At 56.6% G+C, this 17,493-nt stretch overlaps 1 protein-coding gene across 1 annotated transcript; it reads left to right on the top strand.

Annotated features, from left to right (window-relative positions):
• The first annotated feature begins 6,087 nt into the window (after positions 1–6,087).
• Positions 6,088–16,435, top strand: Klf16 (KLF transcription factor 16). Its single transcript, XM_075975464.1, has 2 exons — positions 6,088–7,050; positions 14,402–16,435. The coding sequence occupies exons 1-2, from the start codon at positions 6,603–6,605 to the stop codon at positions 14,701–14,703; spliced, it is 750 nt and encodes a 249-aa protein (XP_075831579.1). The 5' UTR covers positions 6,088–6,602; the 3' UTR covers positions 14,704–16,435.
• The last annotated feature ends 1,058 nt before the right edge of the window (positions 16,436–17,493 follow it).

Consider the following 17,493-nt stretch of genomic DNA (forward strand, 5'->3'; position numbering starts at 1 on the left):
GGCCCAGTGGATACGAGCACTTGTTGCTCTTGCAGAGGACCCGGCTCAGTTCCTGTCACTCTAGCTCCAGGGCATCCAAAGTCTGTGGACCCTGAGCTCCTACACACAGATCATTTAAGTGTGTGGGTGCTTGGCCTGTAGGCAGGTGCCCAGAGAGGCAAGAAGAGGGTCTCAGGTCCTTTGGAGTTCCAGGTGGCTGTGAGCTGCCCCACATGGGTGCTGCTCTGAACCATGCTAGGCCCCCCTCCCCCATTGTGTTTTGAAACAGGGTCTTTCCTGGAACTGACAGAGACCCTCCTGCTTCCGCCTGAGAGTGCAGCAACTAGAGATATGGTGGTTTGAAATCTGTATTTTTAAAAATTTATTTTGGCATTTTGAGAGCGTCTCAAACTCACTGTTGCCTAGGCTGACCATAAATTCCTGATCCTCTGGCCTGTTTCCTGAGGCTGGAATGACAAGACGTGTGCCACCAATGTATCTGGTAATTTATCTTGCTTTTGTTTTTTTGTTGTTGTTGTTGTTTTTCGAGACAGGGTTTCTCTGTGGTTTTGGAGCCTGTCCTGGAACTAGCTCTTGTAGACCAGGCTGCCTTTGCCTCCCAAGTGCTGGGATTAAAGGCGTGCGCCACCACCGCCCGGCTGCTTTTTTTTTTTTTTTTTTATTGAGACAGGGTTTCTCTGTGTAGCCCTGGCTGTCTTGAAACTCTCTCTGTAGACTAGGCTGGTCTCAGTCACAGAGATGTGCCTGCCTCCCATGGGGTGATAGGGAACCCACCGTGATCCAAGAGCTAGGAATAAAGGCATGTGCCACCACTGCCACCTTGATCCAAGGGCTAGGAATAAAGGCATGTGACACCACTGCCCAGCTTTATCTCGCAAGTCAGACTTATAAGGAAACATTATCTGAACTTTCAAGTGCATAAGATACTTTGTTTTCTTCCACAATTGGGGTAGTTTCCTCTTTTACACAAGTTAATGTGTCTGTGTAAGCAAATCCTATGTGTGAACAGGGGCCCGAGGCTGGAAGAGGTCAGGTCCTCTGGAGTCAGAGTTGCAGGTGATCCTGAGCCGCCCACTATGGGGTTTGGAAACTGAACTCGGATCCTCTGGAAAGACCAGCAAGTACCTTAACCCCTGAGCAGTGTCTCTAGGGTGCCCCCAATCTTGTCTCTTTGCGACAAGATCTTGCTGTGTAACCCTAGCTGTCCTGGAACTGCATGTAGACCAGGTTGGCCTGACGGTTGTTATCCACATGCCCCAACCTCCCTACATAGCTCATAGGAGGATTCTAGACCTCTACCCATCTCACTGTGTTGCAAAAGTCTGTTCCCTGCCCCGCCCGCCCCCCCCCTTTTTTACAAGACAGGTTTTTGCTAGGGTTGCCTGCACACATAAACAACCAGCTTTTCTTTTTTTTTTTTTTTTTGGTTTTTCGAGACAGGGTTTCTCTGTGGTTTTGGAGCCTGTCCTGGAACTAGCTCTGTAGACCAGGCTGGTCTCGAACTCACAGAGATCCGCCTGCCTCTGCCTCCCAAGTGCTGGGATTAAAGGCGTGCGCCACCACCGCCCGGCTACCAGCTTTTCTTTTATTTTGGTTTTTCGAGACAGGGTTTCTCTGTAGCTTTGGAGCCTGTCCTGGAACTCACTCTGTAGACCAGGCTGGCCTCGAACTCACAGAGATCTGTCTGCCTCTGCCTCACGAGTGCTGGGATTAAAGGCGTGCCACCACTGCCTGGCAACTCAAGTTGTAGGAACTCCTTCTCATACTCTCGGGTCCTGTCTCCTCTCAGTGCTCGGGCTTTCTTTTTTTCTCATGAACAGCAAAAGATCTCCTTTCATTCTGATAATCTTTGTAGGGCTGGGGGCGTGGTCAGGATGGAGCCCCGCCCAGAATCCTCTCAGAGAGGGGGCTGAGGGCGTGGTCAGGATGGAGCCCCGGCTAGAATCCCCAGTGAGGGCTGGGGGCGTGGTCAGGGTGGAGTCCCGCCTAGAATCCCCCAGTGAGAGGGCCGAGGGTGTAGTCAGGGTGGAGCCCCACCTAGTATCGCCCTGTGAGCAGCTGCAAAAGAAAACAAGAAATGAATGCAAATCGCTCACATCCAGAGATAAAATTCTGATGAAACTGTTATGTTAAGTAACAGTCCTAACTTACCTTTGGCTCCTGCTGTTGGATCCTCTGATTAAATGAGGATTTGGGGCTCCCACATCACAGCTCAGTCGCTGACCCCGTGTCTCTGTCAGCAGCAACCACAGGCCTCTGGGGTATGTGTGCACCTGTGTGTGTTTTCTCTGTGTACGCGTTCCCCACAAGATGCAGAGTGTAGCAGCCAGAGCCTTGTATGGAGTATGGAGAGTGTGGATGGAGCCTTGGGGACTTCGGACTGGACAGTCACCCCAGCTTCTAGGTTACTGTCTGTGGCTGTCTTTTACATACACCCCTTTCCCAGAGGCCACTGTCGACCCCAGGAAGCCACCTGGGGACAGGGTCTACCTTAGCTCTCCATTTTGTGAATTTCCCAGCCGCACTGATTCACACCCCAGTTGCAGTGGTCTCCCAGTCCAGTACGTGGCCACAAGGTCTTGCCGTCACCTCAAGCTCCCGATACATGGCTTACCTCCTAAGTGACTTAGTGGCCCCCAAAGAGTTTAGAATACAGGATCAGATGTGCCCTAGATGTACCCATCGAGCAGGGTACGAACCTTCCCACGCCTGACGTTCAGGTCGTTCTGGCCTCTCTAGTCTTGAGGGCTCTCTGTGGACAGCAGCCGGACCCACGTGAGGGCAAGAAAGGCCAATACCTGCCTTGGGGTTCGGATTTCTCCTGAACGCATCATCTCTTTGGACTTGGAATAGGTCTCTGACAGTTACCTACCTCCCTTACTAGGGTATACAGTGGACAAGGATGTATTAGGCGCATGGCTACTTTTGGCTGAGGGTCCACAGAGATGGTACATGTTTGTGATTCAGATTTGTTCATTTTGGATTTTTGCTTCTCAATGCTGCAATTTTATTTTATTGGTTTTTGGAACAGCCTTTCTCTGTGTAGCCCTGACTATCCTTGAATTCTCTATCTGTAGCCCAGGCTTGCTTCTCACTCACAGATCTGCCTGCCTCTACCTCCCAAGTGCTGGGATTAAAAGCCTGTGCCACCTGCCTGGCCTCAGTGCTGGTATTTTAAACAGGATTTTACAAAACCCAGGCTGGTCTGGAATTTACTATATAGACTAGAATAATTTCCTGATGTCCAGCCTTCACCTGGGAGTGTTAGGATTAAAGGAATGTACTACATGCCCAGATAATTAAAAACAACCCTCCAAACAAACAGAAACAAAGAGCATGGCCTGGCGGTGGTGGCGCACGCCTTTAATCCCAGCACTTGGGAGGCAGTGGCAGGTGGATCTCTATGAGTTCGAGGCCAGCCTGGTCTACAAGAGCTAGTTCCAGGACAGGAACCAAAAAGCTACGGAGAAACCCTGTCTCAAAAATCAAAAAAAAAAAAAAAAAAAAAAGAAAGAAAGAAAGAAAGAAAGAAAGAAAGAAAGCATGGACCCATGCAGCCCTGTCCATATTTCTACTTTGCTGGATGTTGCTATGGATCAAGCCAGTCTTAGGAAGTGGCTGTCTGGGTGCTGGAGTGTTTGGCATCAACCTTCCTGAGCCACGGGGCTTGGAAGCAGCAGTGACCTGGGTCTGTGCTTTGGCTTACCTGTCCCAAGTCTGTGTACAGCTCAGAACAGGCAAAGCAGGCACATTGTGAGACTCCAGGAGGTGACAGACCTCTGGGGTCCATCCTGTCCCTCAAAATGGAACCCAGAGTGCTCAACAGGGTGCTTAATAGTTCACCTTTGAGCCCTGCTGTGGTGGTCACACCTTAATCCCTGCACTTGGGACACGGGGCAAGAGCATCTCTTGTGAGTCTGAGGCCAGCCTGGTCTACACAGTGTGTTCCAGGACAGCCAATTGTGGGCTACACAAAGAAACCCCATATCAAAAAAGCCTTAAAATACATATAGATAACTGGGTAGTCACAGTAGCTGTGGTCCACCTAGATCCTGTCTGGAGATAAAAATCACCCATGAAAGCCGGGTGGTGGTGGCGCACGCCTTTAATCCCAGCACTCGGGAGGCAGAGGCAGGTGGATCTCTGTGAGCTCGAGACCAGCCTGGTCTACAAGAGCTAGTTCCAGAACAGGCTCCAAAACCACAGAGAAACCCTGTCTCGAAAAACCAAAAAAAAAAAAAAAAAATCACCCATGAAGCCCCAGGGACCTGTGCTTGAGCCCCAGGGGTACTATCACAGAAGGAGCAAGGCGATTCTCACCAGTCAGGCCTTGTGGGAGCGAGCTGGGTAGTTTCCCAGAACCCTCAGCGCCAGAATCGTGTGCACAGGGTTCCAGCTTTGACAGTACCATCTGTAAGGTAAGGCCCCTCCTGGGTCAGCCGCAGCTTCCATGGTTTGACACATAGTATCAAACTGACTCGAGGTGGGGGGGGCTGGGATGCAAGGAGAATATGCAGGAGTTGTATATGAGCACCCGCCCAGGGCTGCTCCGGGTGATGGATCACTACTGGGGTCTAAGGATACATAGTTGGGGCATGCTAAGTGGCACCACCTGGTGGGTGGCCTTACAAAACTTATCACTGTAGGGCTGTTAGGTGTGACCTCTTGAGCCAAGGGTTGCGCTAATCTTCATTCATCCTGGCTGTAGTTCTCAGCAAAGGACTGTTCATGGCTCCTCTCTTCAGGTGTGTGTGTGTGTGTGTGTGTGTGTGTGTGTGTGTGTGTGTGTGTCTGGGGATGCCAAGGGTGGGTGCAAGGGTGCGGAGGGAGGGCAACAAATTCCTGCAGGAAGGATACCGCCCTTACCTTCGAAGACACAGAAGCTGGGCCAGGACCTACATGGTTCTGGTTGTTGGAGTGCAAGCCTGAGGAAGAAAGGCAGGTGTGTCCTCCTGGCCCACTCCTGTCCAGTCAGAGTATTGCTGCCCCCCCACCCCCAGAGTATCCAACTTCAGTCATTGAGGGACATAGGTGTCACCACCAAGTACAGAGGGTTCTTGGGGAAACATGGCCGACCCGAGGGCAGAGAGGTAGAACCTGGGGAAGTCAGCTGGGGGTGCAATGTGGGGAAGGTAGAGATGACACTCAGGATCACTGCCACCGTCTAGCCTTTGCTGGGAACAACCGTGAAGAGCCTTGACTGACAGACTGCTGTCGGCTGGCGTGCTTCGCCCCCTGGAGGCCGTCCGGGCCACTGCATGGCCTCCACAACCGGGCGGGAGTTGGGAAGGGGCGGGAGCCTGGGCGCCGACTTCCGCGCACCGGGCGACTGGGGCCTGGGGCTTTTAGGAGACCATCATTTCACAACTTGGCCGAATCATCCACGGGAGTTTCCAATCACTCCATCAGCTAGCCGCACTTTCCCTGCTCCAGTCTCAAAGGCCCCCAACAGAGGAAGGGAAGGAACGCCCGGAACTCCGGTGTCCCTAGCTTCGAGCGGGTGACCGAGACAGACCTTTTTACTGCAGCCCCGTTCACTTTTGCCATTCCGATTATTCCCGAATCTCCGTGCGCAAAACCGAACTCTACAGATTCGCTCGGCCAAGTGGGGTGTAGGGCACCACCGTACGTTCCAAAGTCTCACCGCCGGAATATTTTGATCCCAAGACATGCATGGCATTGGGGACCCCAGAAGTGGGGAATCAGGGCTGCCGGGTTCCTGCCAGGCGCCAGGGCGAGGAAGGGGGGGGGAAGGGTCGCGCACGTGGCCCGGGGGCGGGGACGCGGGCTTCCGCACCCCCACCCTGGCCACGTGCGGATCCCTGCCGTCCCCTCCCCTTCGCGGACAGGGGCGCGCCCCAGTGCTTGTGTGTGGGGGAGGGACAAGTTGGAGAGGGGAGGACTCCCGGCGTCTGCGCACCCCGCACAGCGTGGTGGGCGCGTCCGCGAGGAGAAGGAGCGCGGACCCGGAGGAGGCGTGGCGCGCAATGGGGAGGGAGGTGGGGCATCCGAGACTGGGGTAGGGCTTGTGGGCGTGTCCCCGAGTGGGCGTAACTCTCAGCGCGTGGGGAGGTGGCAATCCGGAAAGGGCACCGATGGGGGTAGTGCGTATCAGGCCGCGGGCAGAGTTTCTCTCCGTTTGGCTTTTTCTCTTGTGGAGAGCGCACGATCTAGGGTGCTGGGCGTCGCCGGGTGCTTTGCCAGCGCACAAGGGTGTGGAAGTGGGGAAGGACCGGCAGCTGGCAGAGTGAGCCCCGCCCACCCCCGGTGGCGCGCGACTCTCCGGACGGTGGAGGGCGCGGCAGGAGGGGGCGTGACCACGGTGGGAGGGCGTGGCCACTGAGCCCCGAGGGGGCGTCCTCCGGGCGGGGCGGGCCGCGGCCGCCCCCGCGGGCTCCGGTGCGTCAGGGCGCGTCAGGCGGGGCGGGGCGGGGCTGAGCGCGGGTGGCGGCGGCGCGCCGGGGCCGCCTCCTCCCTCCTCTCTTCCCTCTCCTCCTCCGCCTCCCGCACTCCAGCAGCCGCCGCCGGCCGGACGGGCGCAGCTCCCGCCGCCTCCGCTTCTCTCCCGCCGCCGATCCCGCGCCCGCGCGTCCTTGCCCGGCATGTCGGCGGCCGTGGCGTGCGTGGATTACTTCGCCGCCGACGTCCTCATGGCCATCTCCTCTGGAGCCGTGGTGCATCGCGGGCGACCCGGCCCCGAGGGCGCGGGCCCCACAGCCGGCCTGGATGTGCGCGCCACGCGTCGTGAGGCCACGCCGCCGGGGACCCCTGGGGCACCGCCACCGCCAGCCACCGTTCCGGGGCCGGGAGGCGCCACTGCTGCGCCCCACCTGCTGGCCGCCAGCATCCTGGCTGATCTGCGAGGCGGGCCCGGAGTCGCCGCCGCAGCCAGCACCGCGGGGGGCACCTCTCCGGTCTCCTCTGCCGCTTCGTCGCCGTCTTCGGGCCGCGCCCCCGGCGCCGCCAAGAGCCACCGCTGCCCCTTCCCTGGCTGCGCCAAAGCCTATTACAAGTCTTCGCACCTCAAGTCACACCTGCGGACGCACACAGGTAAACCCCACGTTTCTAGCCCCCGTGGGGTTCAGGGGGAGCCTTGGAGCGCTCTCGGGAAGCCCCCTTCCCCCACCTCGCTGGGAACCCCGAAACTGCGTGGGGGGCGGGGAGGGGGGCGCGCCCGGCCCTCAGCCACCTCGCCGACCGGGAAGGCGGGGACATGGTGGGTGGGGCGCACTCAGGGGGCGTGGCGGCCACGCGGTCGGGCTGCGCGCGGAGGGCGGCCCTGGTGGCTGTTCGGGATCCACCCCGGCACGGTGGTGCCACCGCGCGCGATCGTGTCCCCCAGCTTCTCACCCCTTCAATCCCGCTTCGTGTTCTTGTCCTGTTTCTCAGTGCTCATGGTCTCTTGCGCTAGGTGGTCAGAACATCCGCTTCCGTAGTTCTTCCTCGGTCCCCCCCACCCCCAGCCTCAGTTTCCTTATCTGTGAAGAGGGTGGGAGGATCCTGGTCACTGCCTCCGGGGTATCTGCGCGGATTCCCTCTGGAGGGCGGCGAAGTACCTGGCGCCGGGCCAGGAGGTGGTGGGGGTGAGGGGTGGTTTCCTTTCCATTCTGTGTACTTGTGGCGGAGGGAGGCCGCGGTCTGGACCTGAAGTTAGGGGCTTGGGTCTTCAGTCCAATGGAAAACTGGAAATTAAAATCTCCACCCCAACCCCGTGTTTGCGCTCTTCACACACCTGTGATGGATCTGCGCAAAGTCCAAGGTGGGCAGCGAGACCTCGCCACACCAGGGTTTCTGGGACGTCCAGTCCCTCGGGATTGGTTAGGGGAAACCTTTTGCTAGGCACTGGATGTTCCCCCGTCCTGGTCGCCCCAAGGCTTTATCCATTTTAGCTGGGAATGTGCACTAGGATTGAAAACCCACCTCTTTAGCGGTGGTCGAATGAACAGTTTTGCAGCTTTCCGGGGGTAGGGCGACCCGCCTCTGTCATTCGCCTAACTTAACCTGATTTTGGTCTGCCATCTCCTGTCTACAGAAAAGATACAGGCTGCCCCGCTCTTGCTGTGGGCAACGGGGCACCCAAAGAGAACTTGGTCCAGGGACTCCCGTTGTGGTCATACTGGGAGAGAGTCTCAGCCCCCGTAGCTGTGTGGGTGGCTCCAAGCATGTTCAGGGTAGGTAGTGGGATGGAGGCGCCATCTTTGGTGTCTGCTGAGCCAGAGAGGGTGGGCATGGATGGTGCCTCCTCTCACTCTGTCCCTCAGCTGCTGTCCTGAGTCCCCATGTTGGTGTGCAAATGGACAGAAGTTGGGCCGGGCAGCTCCCCACTCTGTTGTGCAGCTACACACTTATCTCTGTGGAACATTTCAAGGGGGCAAAGCGATAGCAAGATAGATTTTTGTTTGTGTTTTTTTTTCCCCTCTTGACTCTTGAGAAAGACCTCTCTTTCCCACAGACTGCAGTCCAGGGTGTCCTGGCTGTATGGTAATGGGCTGAGCCAGGGCTGCATGGCCGACACCTGTGTTCTTTCTTCCTAGCTCCTAGAACTTGGCTTCTTGGTGTCTATGAAAGAGGAATCCAGCACATTCCCCCACTCCAGGGACATCAAGAGACAATCCTGTTGTCTGATATGCCAGAAAAACTGAGGCCCAAGAAGTGAAGTCCACGGGATGACTACAGGCAGTTTTTACGATGGGGGAGGATGCGATGCCCTTCCTGGGTCTCATGTCCCCAAATTCCCCATATAATAACCATTGTGCGACCAGGAGAGCCATGTTGAATCCAGGCACCTTAATGTCATTTTGGGGGTGTCTGGGGATCACATAGACTTGAGTATTGCTATATAGTTAATTTAAACGATTGTTTTGATAGACTCCTGTCTATTTTAATGTAGCCCTTACTATCCTGGAACTTGCTCTGTAGACCAGGCTGGCCTCAAACTCACAGAGCTCCACCTGATCCTGCCTCCCGAAGGCTGGGATTAAAGGCGTGGGCCACCATACTTGGAACCATACAGTTTCTTTTTTTTTTTTTTATTGAGACAAGTTCTCGCTCTGTAGCCCAGCCTGGCTTTGAAACTTGAGGCAGTCCTCCTGCTTCAGCTTTCTCCTGATTACAAGCAAGAGCCACCTCTGACTAAACCAGCCTCTTCCGTGGAAGGGGATTTGTTTCTTTTTCTTTCTTTCTTTCTTTCTTTTTTTTTTTTTTTTTAGTTTTTCGAGACAGGGTTTCTCTGTAGCTTTGGAGCCTATCCTGGCACTAGCTCCTGTAGACCAGGCTGGCCTAGAACTCACAGAGATCCGCCTGTCTGCCTCCCGAGTGCTGGGATTAAAGGGATTTGTTTCTTGTACACTGCAGGGGAAGCTGGCACAGGACCCGTCCCAGGGCCAGTGGGACTCACCTCTGCTGCAGAGCAGGGATAGATAGATCTGGTCCCCTGCAAAGGCAGAGCAATGCCCCAAGGCTGTGCACTTGGAGGGGAAGCCGTGTCTCCAGACACCCACTCGTGCCTGCCTTGAGACTGGATCTCGACAGACAGAAGAGGGCGAAGGGTCCCGTTATGCCCACCCCGTTGTACTTGGGGGTTTACGGAACACCCCCATCCAAGGGACTATAGGCTGTAGGCAGAGCTTGGCACTCCTGAACATTACAGTTACCCCAGCTCCTGCTTGGGGTGGAGAAGGACTTTAGAGGCTGTGGGAGATGTTGACGTGGTTGCCATGGATACTGCAAGCGAGCCAGCCTTGGGGCGGGGGCGGGAGGAGAGGCTGGCTGCTGATTCTGCTCCTCAAGCCCCTCCATCTCTAGCACCCTCTCTCCCTAGACCTGGGCGGGCGGGAGGGGGGGCGTCCCTTGATCTGGTCCCTGAAGCTTGAGAGACCTGATTTCATCCACGCAGGGTCTCACCCCTCTGGGTCCAGGTTGTTCTCAGTAAGGTGTCCTGGGTGCTGCAGGATGGCCTCAACCCTGGGCTCCCCCTAATTGGGACAGCCACACACGTTCCCAGATACTGCCCAGTATCTGCTGGAGGGCCTCTGGTCACCTCTAATATATTTGGAAATCTGCTTCTTTAGGTCTGAGAAGCGATAGGGTAATGGGGGTGCTAACTGCAGAGCCTGCTGCACTCCAGAGGCCTGCATCACTGAAGGAAGCCCACCCATTGCCACTGACCGACCTCCACAGTAATGTAAAACATTACGTACGTCTGAAAAAATGTTAGTGTTTATGGTTACTGGGATTGTGCAGGGTCACTGGGCGTCTTCTGTTCCTGTGCCCACTAAATGTGAAGTCTGAAGGTGGGGATTTGCTTATCCATAACCGTGTAGCTGGGTGGGGCTGGCGTGGGAACAGCAGGCTAGCCCTAGGACTGGGATTTTGAGGGCTACTGAAGGTTGGGGTGTCTCGGCTGACTTGCCTTTTTCTTTATAGAGGAGGGCTTAGGATGGAAGAGTCAGGCGGTGTCTGAGGGGGTGGGGTGCCAAGAGGCTAGGGCCACCCCTAGCTTTGCGGTCAGTCCTAGAAGCGGTTCTAATTTGTCTGAAGCTATTTCCAAGAGGAGAGACAGATGGGGAAACTGAGGCCTGAAATGGGAAGGAGCCTGGTCACCTGCAGGCAGAGGGGCAAGATTCCCAGTGTGATTTGAAGCCCTGTAGAAAGGGGTTCAGGTGGCTTTTGGGGATTGCTAGCCTACTCAAATCCTCAACTCAACTCCTCCTTTGAGGACACAGCAGCTGGGGCTGGCTACATTGCTGGGGGTGATAACCACACCCCCACCCAGGCTTCTGATAAAAGCAGCCCAGATGGGGTGGGAGTTGGCAAGTGATACCAGCCAGAGGCCTGGCTGCCCTTTGGAGGGGTGGGTTGGTGTGTGTCGTGGGGTGATCTCCTTACTTCCCAGTCTCAAGAGCTCCCGAGAGGTGGGGAGTAGTCAGACATCCTGGCCCTCTGGGAGGGAGAAGGGGATGCGAGGCCCTGCTGCCACCCTTTAATTGGAGAATTTATTTATTCCCTGTGTAGCCCCGCCTGCCCTGGAACTCGCTCAGTAGACCAGGCTGGCCTCAAACTCAGAGAGATCCTCCTGCCTCTGCCTCAGGAGTGCTGGGATTAAAGGTGTGCACCACCACCTCCTGGCTTTGAGACACAGTTTTATCCCAGTAGCCCTGAAACTCACTCAGTAGACCAGGCTGGTCTCAAAGTCAGAGATCCGCTGCCACCCCTGGTTTAATGGTTTGTTTATTTGCTGTGTGCGTGTGCGGTATATAGGTCGTGTGTGTGTGTCGTGGTGCATATGTGAAGGTCGGAGGACATCTTGGAGAGTTGATTCTCTCCCACCATATTAGTCCTGGGGATCTAACTCAGGTTAGGGTTAAGGTCCCTCTGGTGGCAAGAGGCGCCTCACTAGCCCATTGTCCTATTCCGTACGTGGGCAGATAGTGGGAGTCCAGGCCTATAGACTTTCCCACAGTTAAGTAAGCATTAGGCACCACTGCATGCCAAACTCAGGCTGTGACATTTTAGGAACCTAGCTCACAGCTGCGTGTTGGGGAAGGAGAAACATGGGGAGACCACCATCAGAGTTAGGGGGCCCGCCGCAGGGGTGATGCTCCACAGGGAAGGGGTAGCAAGCCGAGGTTTGGACTTCACCATCTACTCCTAGCCAAGGTGGAGGTCCAGCCAGCCTTCACAGCAGTCCAGCCCTTCCCGAGGAGGTCAGACTCAGGCAGGGTGAGGCTGATGGAAGCTACACCTTCAGGTCCCCCTCTGCTGGCCACTCCGCTCCTGGAACAAGTTCACAGGATGTCACAACCTCCATGTTTTAGAGGCTCCGAAGTTGTCCCCAGCTCACCCCAGCCCCGCCTGAGCAGAGGGTCAAGTCCACAGCCAAGCCCTTAGGGCCCTTCCTGAGTGGTTCCCACCCACCTGACCCTTCTCCTCCCAGCAGTCAAGTAGCCTGGGGCTGTGCGGGGACTCGCCTGCAACTCCCCCAAGTTAACTAACTCCAGCTCCCAGCTCTCTCGATAGATCCAGATACTTAGAGTAGCACAGCCAGGCCAGGTATTTGGCAAGTGTTCACCCGACGTTGCGGTGGGGGGTGGGGTGGGTGGGTGAGCCCGTGCGCCGGTGTGCACACGTGCGCTCCCCAATACCCTAGCGTGGGGCGGGGTCTGGCAGGCTCTCGGCTCAGCGAGCGCCCCCCCCCACACACACACACCAAGGCGACCCTGGCCGTGGCCTCTGCCTCCCCCAGGGCGGGAGCTGAGACCACGTGAGCAAAGCCGGTTAGGACCGCCTATGTCTCCGGCTTGCCACTGCCGAGCTAGTGCAGCAGCTGAGTCCCTGGCTGGCTGGCGACCTGGCAGCGGTTGCCTCCACTGCGACCTGCTCCTGGCTAAGTGGAACTAGGTGGCGGGAGGTGGTGGGAGCCAGCCCCACAGGGAGGCCCTGAAAGAGGAAATAAGCTGATTGAATGCTAAGGGGTGTCCCCTTTTCTCACACCCTCTCCCTCCTCTCCTGTCCGCAAAATGGCGACAGGATTACACGTCCCCCTTGGACGGACATAGGACGTAGTTCCTCACCCAGGATCTGTTCCAAAGCTAGGAACCTCACCCCATAACCAAGCGTCCCTCCCCCTCAGAATGAGCCCCTTGGGCACTGTGCTGGAGCTGGGGTAGAGGAGGAGGAGTCGTCCTTTCTGAGACTGTTTTGGACCCGCTGACAAACACTTTTGTTGGGACCTGGCATTTCGAATCACTTAGGGGACACTTTGGAAATGCTAAGGACTTGCTGACAGCCGTCTAGAAACAATGGTCCCTCTCTCTTCCTTTACTGCTTAGGGTCGCAACTTCCTGGGGCCTCAGGTTGCCTGGATGACATGCAAAATTGGCACATGGGCACCCCAGAAGCAGTTTCCTGGCCTCTGCACCCCCATGGTGGGGGTGTGGTTTGTAGGGGGCCGGACGGAGATTGTTTCTTCTTCTGGCTGCTTCCTGGGGCCAGGGACACCAGGGTTGGCTGTGTCCCGCCTAGTGCTGGACCCGCCCACTTTCCCTCCCCTTCCCCGGTCCTTTTCTCCTGGGATCCCCTGAGCTACTTACAGCGAAGATGACACCAGATCCCCTGGGCCTTTGGCCCAGCCTGGTATCTGTTCCCCTTTCTGGTCACCTCCTCACTTCCATGAATCCTGTCTGGAGGGCCCCTTGGCCACATTCTGAGGGACATGAGTCCTGAGTACCTGTTGGCCAGTGGATCCGCCTGGGACCACACCAGGTGACCTGGTGCTAGTCCCCTTGTGAGTTAGCAGAGGTTAGGCCTTCTGGTCACCAGTGACTTGGTTCTGCCCTCTGCCTCTGGAGTCTGAGCACTTTCACAAGCAGAAATGTACAGGGGTTTCAGGTCCACATTCTGTGTGTGCAAACCGCCCTTCCAACCCTTGGGCCTCAGAATTCCAGGCTTCTGGGTGTCCAGAGCAGACAGGCCAGGTCCAAGGCATGGGGGCCCCGGGTGAGTCCCCTGGGCCTCTTGGTCCATGGAGGCCTGGAAGGTGCTAATCACACGGTGAAGTCTGGTGTTGGGGGTGTCTCTGGGAGACAAGAGCTATGGCCAGTGGGTCCTAGGCTGGGTCAGGAGGGCCACTTAAGTCATGGTGGGAGCGGTCAGTGGAGGAAGCGGCCTAGTGGTGTCTTGTCTCGGCTCAAAGGCACCTGCTGCTTCTGACTGAGTCCCCTGTGAGACCACACTCCTGGGCACTCTCTCTACACCCGGTGATTTAATTTAAGCTAAGCTTGGGATTGTGGGGGAACAAAAGCCTTGCGTTTTACCCCCGCTTCAGAACCCCAGATGAAAACTATCCGGTCTGATTCGAGACTGCTGATGGCCCATGGTATGGGGGAGGGCCTGCCCCATATCTGTGTGTACAAGGACCCGGAAAATGGCTCCTTTCAGTGCCCCACAGTTATTTGGAAGAAAGGATGCTGTTGAGGACTAGGACTCCCGAGGACCTTTCTTTAGGGTGGGCATACATAAATGGACATAGGTCAGCCGTGGACATGGCCCACTCCGTAGCTCCAACACTTGGGAGGCCGAGGCAAGATTTCCTTTATTCTTGGCTGGCTAGGGTCATGTATGTTATATCAAGACCCTGCCTCCACAGGCCTGTTGCTCAGGGCGAGTGCTCCCCTAGCATGTAGAAGGCCCTGGGTTCTGTTCTTGGCACCACATAAGCCAGCGGCCCGTGCCTGTGATTTCAGAGCAGGAGATGGAAATCAGATAATGGAGAGGCCCTCGGCCCAGTTGCTAGACACACCATGTTAGCCGGGGCCACTTCTGTAGATGGTGGAAGCCTTGGGATTTACAGGAACCCCCCTCCTTGCCCCCCGCCCACCCACCATGTTGTCTTTTTGTCTAGGTGAACGACCCTTTGCCTGTGACTGGCCTGGCTGCGACAAGAAATTCGCTCGTTCTGATGAGCTGGCCCGCCACCACCGGACGCACACAGGCGAGAAGCGGTTTCCCTGTCCCCTGTGTACCAAGCGCTTCACCCGCAGTGACCATCTAACCAAGCACGCCCGACGCCACCCCGGCTTCCGCCCGGAACTACTGCGACGACCTGGTGCCCGGAGCACCTCGCCCAGCGACTCACTGCCCTGCAGCCTGGCTGGCAGTCCCGCACCGAGCCCTGTCCCTAGCCCAGCTCCTGCCAGCTTATAGAGCCCTGGTCTGTCCACCCTGAGAGTGGCCTGCTTGCTAGGCCTCGGCAGGGATTTCCATCGAGGGACATCTGCCCTCTGGAGAGCCCGTGTTCTGGAGTCCCAGCCCATATCAAGGAAGCCTCAAGGGGACTGAGAATGGACTTGGGTCACTAGGGGGCCTGGGAGGTGGTCTCGGGCTCTGTGTAAATAACCACGATTAACTGTCCCATCCCCTCTGCAGGAACCCCCAAATGGGCAGTCAGCAGGTCCGTGTCCCCTGCTGCCATTTCTGCCTTTCCTCCTGGGTGGCACTGGGCATGAAGCCTGGCCACAGTCCCACTCCTTAATCTTCAGCCCCCTCGTCACTCCTCTAGGTTGGGACACAGGTACACAGCCATAGGTGACTGGGGCTTCCCGTGGGCCCCGACCTGCCCCCACCCCACTGAAAGCCATTGGCCGAAGTTCAGGGAAATGGAGGGGGTGCAGCCTGGCTGACCCCCCAACATGGGTACTCAAATCTCAGGTGTCCACAGGTTCTGCCCTCAGTAAGGGCCACCCACATCCCCAGCCCTGGGAAGTTAGGAGGCACTGCAGTTTTCAGAGGACTTTGGGTTGGGGACGCAGGTGGGGTGTGGAGGTGCCCTCATCGAGCGTCAGCACCCACTGTGGGGTGTGCTGTTGGGCAGGTGAAATTATTTATTGTCCTCTCTTGACTGTTGGCATGGGGGGCCTGGCCCCCCATCTGGGTGTGTGTATGTGTGAGAGAGACAGTGGGCGTCTGGTGCCTCTGGGCCCTGCCTCCCTACTCCTGCTGGACTAGGGTCCCTGAGTTGGGCCTTTGTGGCCTTGCGTCTCAGACAATCTTCTGTAGGACTGTGTGGTCATCAGGCGAGGGCTGCAGGGCTCTGCCCCGCCCTTTGTGTCCTCCACACTCCTGGGTGTCTGCGGAGGTGGTCTTGAACTCCAGGACTGGAAACAGGGGCTCAGCTCCTGGGCCTTCTGGGATAGCTCGGGTTTTTTTGTTTTTATTTGTTTTGTTTTTGCTGGGATAGACTATTTTTTCAGGCTCCAGTTCCTTGTTTCAGGGGCCCCCTTGTGTGGCCACTATCCTCAGGGGTATGAGTGTTGGGGGGAGGTCTCACCTGAACCTGAGGGTTGGTTGGGTGGTCTCTCGCGGGAGAATCTCTTAGGGTTCTTTGGGAACCCAGAGAAAGTTGAGCTGCCCCATATTGGCTGTAGGAGGTTTCTGGCATTTCCATTTGTTCTAGAACCTTCCATCATCCAATGAGGGAGACTAGTTACAGCCACCTTCCCCTGAGCCTACCTGGAGGGACGCCTCCCTTCTGGAGCTGGGCTCGGAGGGTCCTAGGCCAGCCACCCTCCCAGGTACTTCCATCTGCCCCTTCTCTTTGGACACAGAAAGGAGATGCCTTAGTTGGTGGAGTAGGGGTTGGGACCCTATTCTTTTTGTGTCTTTTTGGATGTATCTTGCTCCATCCCGGCTCCTGGTCCCATGCCCTTCCTGGAAACGGGAAAGGTCTTAGGGTCCCGGGACTTTGGGAGGAAGCTCCCCCCTCACTTCAGGTTCTGGTAGGTCACTGGAACTTGGGTCTAACCATTGAGAGGTAGTGTCTGTGACACAGGCAAGGCAGGAGTCCTAAGGGGTTTGTTCTTTCTGGGAGGGGCACTCCTCTTTCATTCTGCCTGGCCTCTCACCCATGTATTTAATTAAAGAAGCCCTTTTTAAAAAACCTGCCCTGATGAGTGTCTGATTGGTTCCCATGTCCCACCCATATCTGGTTCTTAGTTACATCCTGGGGAAACTGAGGGAGCCTAGGACCCTCTGAGACCTTGGAAGGGGGCTGCCTGTGCAGCCTGTGCACAACACATAGTCACCCACGCCTGGTGCAGCTGCACACCCGTTACCCAGCAACCAGAGATCTGTGACAGGGCTCCTGGGGGCGTTGGCCACCGCCTCCTTCCGGAGCCAGCAGGAGGGGTGGGGGTGGGGATAGACCCCTAGAGCTGAACATAGTGGAGTAACTCAAGCTCAAAAGGTGCCTCAGGACCTCTCCCGCCACATGGGCCTTGCTATGTCATCCCATTGTCCAAAAGTTGAATGCCCACTGCATACCCTCTTGGTGCAGGAGGGGTGTAGGGGGGATTCAAGAGGCTTGGGAGCTTTCAGGAGCTGATGAGAGCTTAAATCCCTGTTGGCGAGGACACCAGATCCCAGGGGTCTGCAGAGTTCTGGGGGTGGGGCGGGGTGGGGTAGGGAGGGGCTGACCTGCCCCATTGCACCTGCTGTGCCAGAGGAGGCGCTGCACCCCACCTAGTGGCCAGAGCTAGTACTGTGGGTCGGAGTCTGCTGGGGAATTGCTCCTAGGGGGTGTGTTTAACTGGCTCCCTGGAGAGCTTGGGCGGAGCACGCCCCCAGCTCCAGGCATTCATGAACACTTGGGCTTCTCCAGCTTCCTCGTGGTTCTCTGATCCTCTCCAGTGCCCTCGATACTTTAGCAGTGCCTGCTCCAACGTTTCTACGCTTCCTCATAGGACCAAAAGACACCATCCTTGTCTGACTCCTTGAATATCCACCTGCGACTCCCTTGATGCCTCCAACTGTAACTCATCACCCCGCCCTTGTCACGCTGGCCCGTGCCTGTCACAAGGTTCACCCCATGGTCTTTGTAACACTCCGCAGTTTCGTGCCGTGCAGTTGAGTGTGGAGAGCTTGAGTAGCGCTTTTGAGGCTCCACGAAATACCTATCCAAATTCTTCTCCTTTTTAAAACTATTTTGGCGGGGCTGGG

This window comes from Microtus pennsylvanicus, chromosome 6, assembly GCF_037038515.1.
Source record: "Microtus pennsylvanicus isolate mMicPen1 chromosome 6, mMicPen1.hap1, whole genome shotgun sequence".
In the NCBI taxonomy this organism is placed as follows: domain Eukaryota; kingdom Metazoa; phylum Chordata; class Mammalia; order Rodentia; family Cricetidae; genus Microtus; species Microtus pennsylvanicus.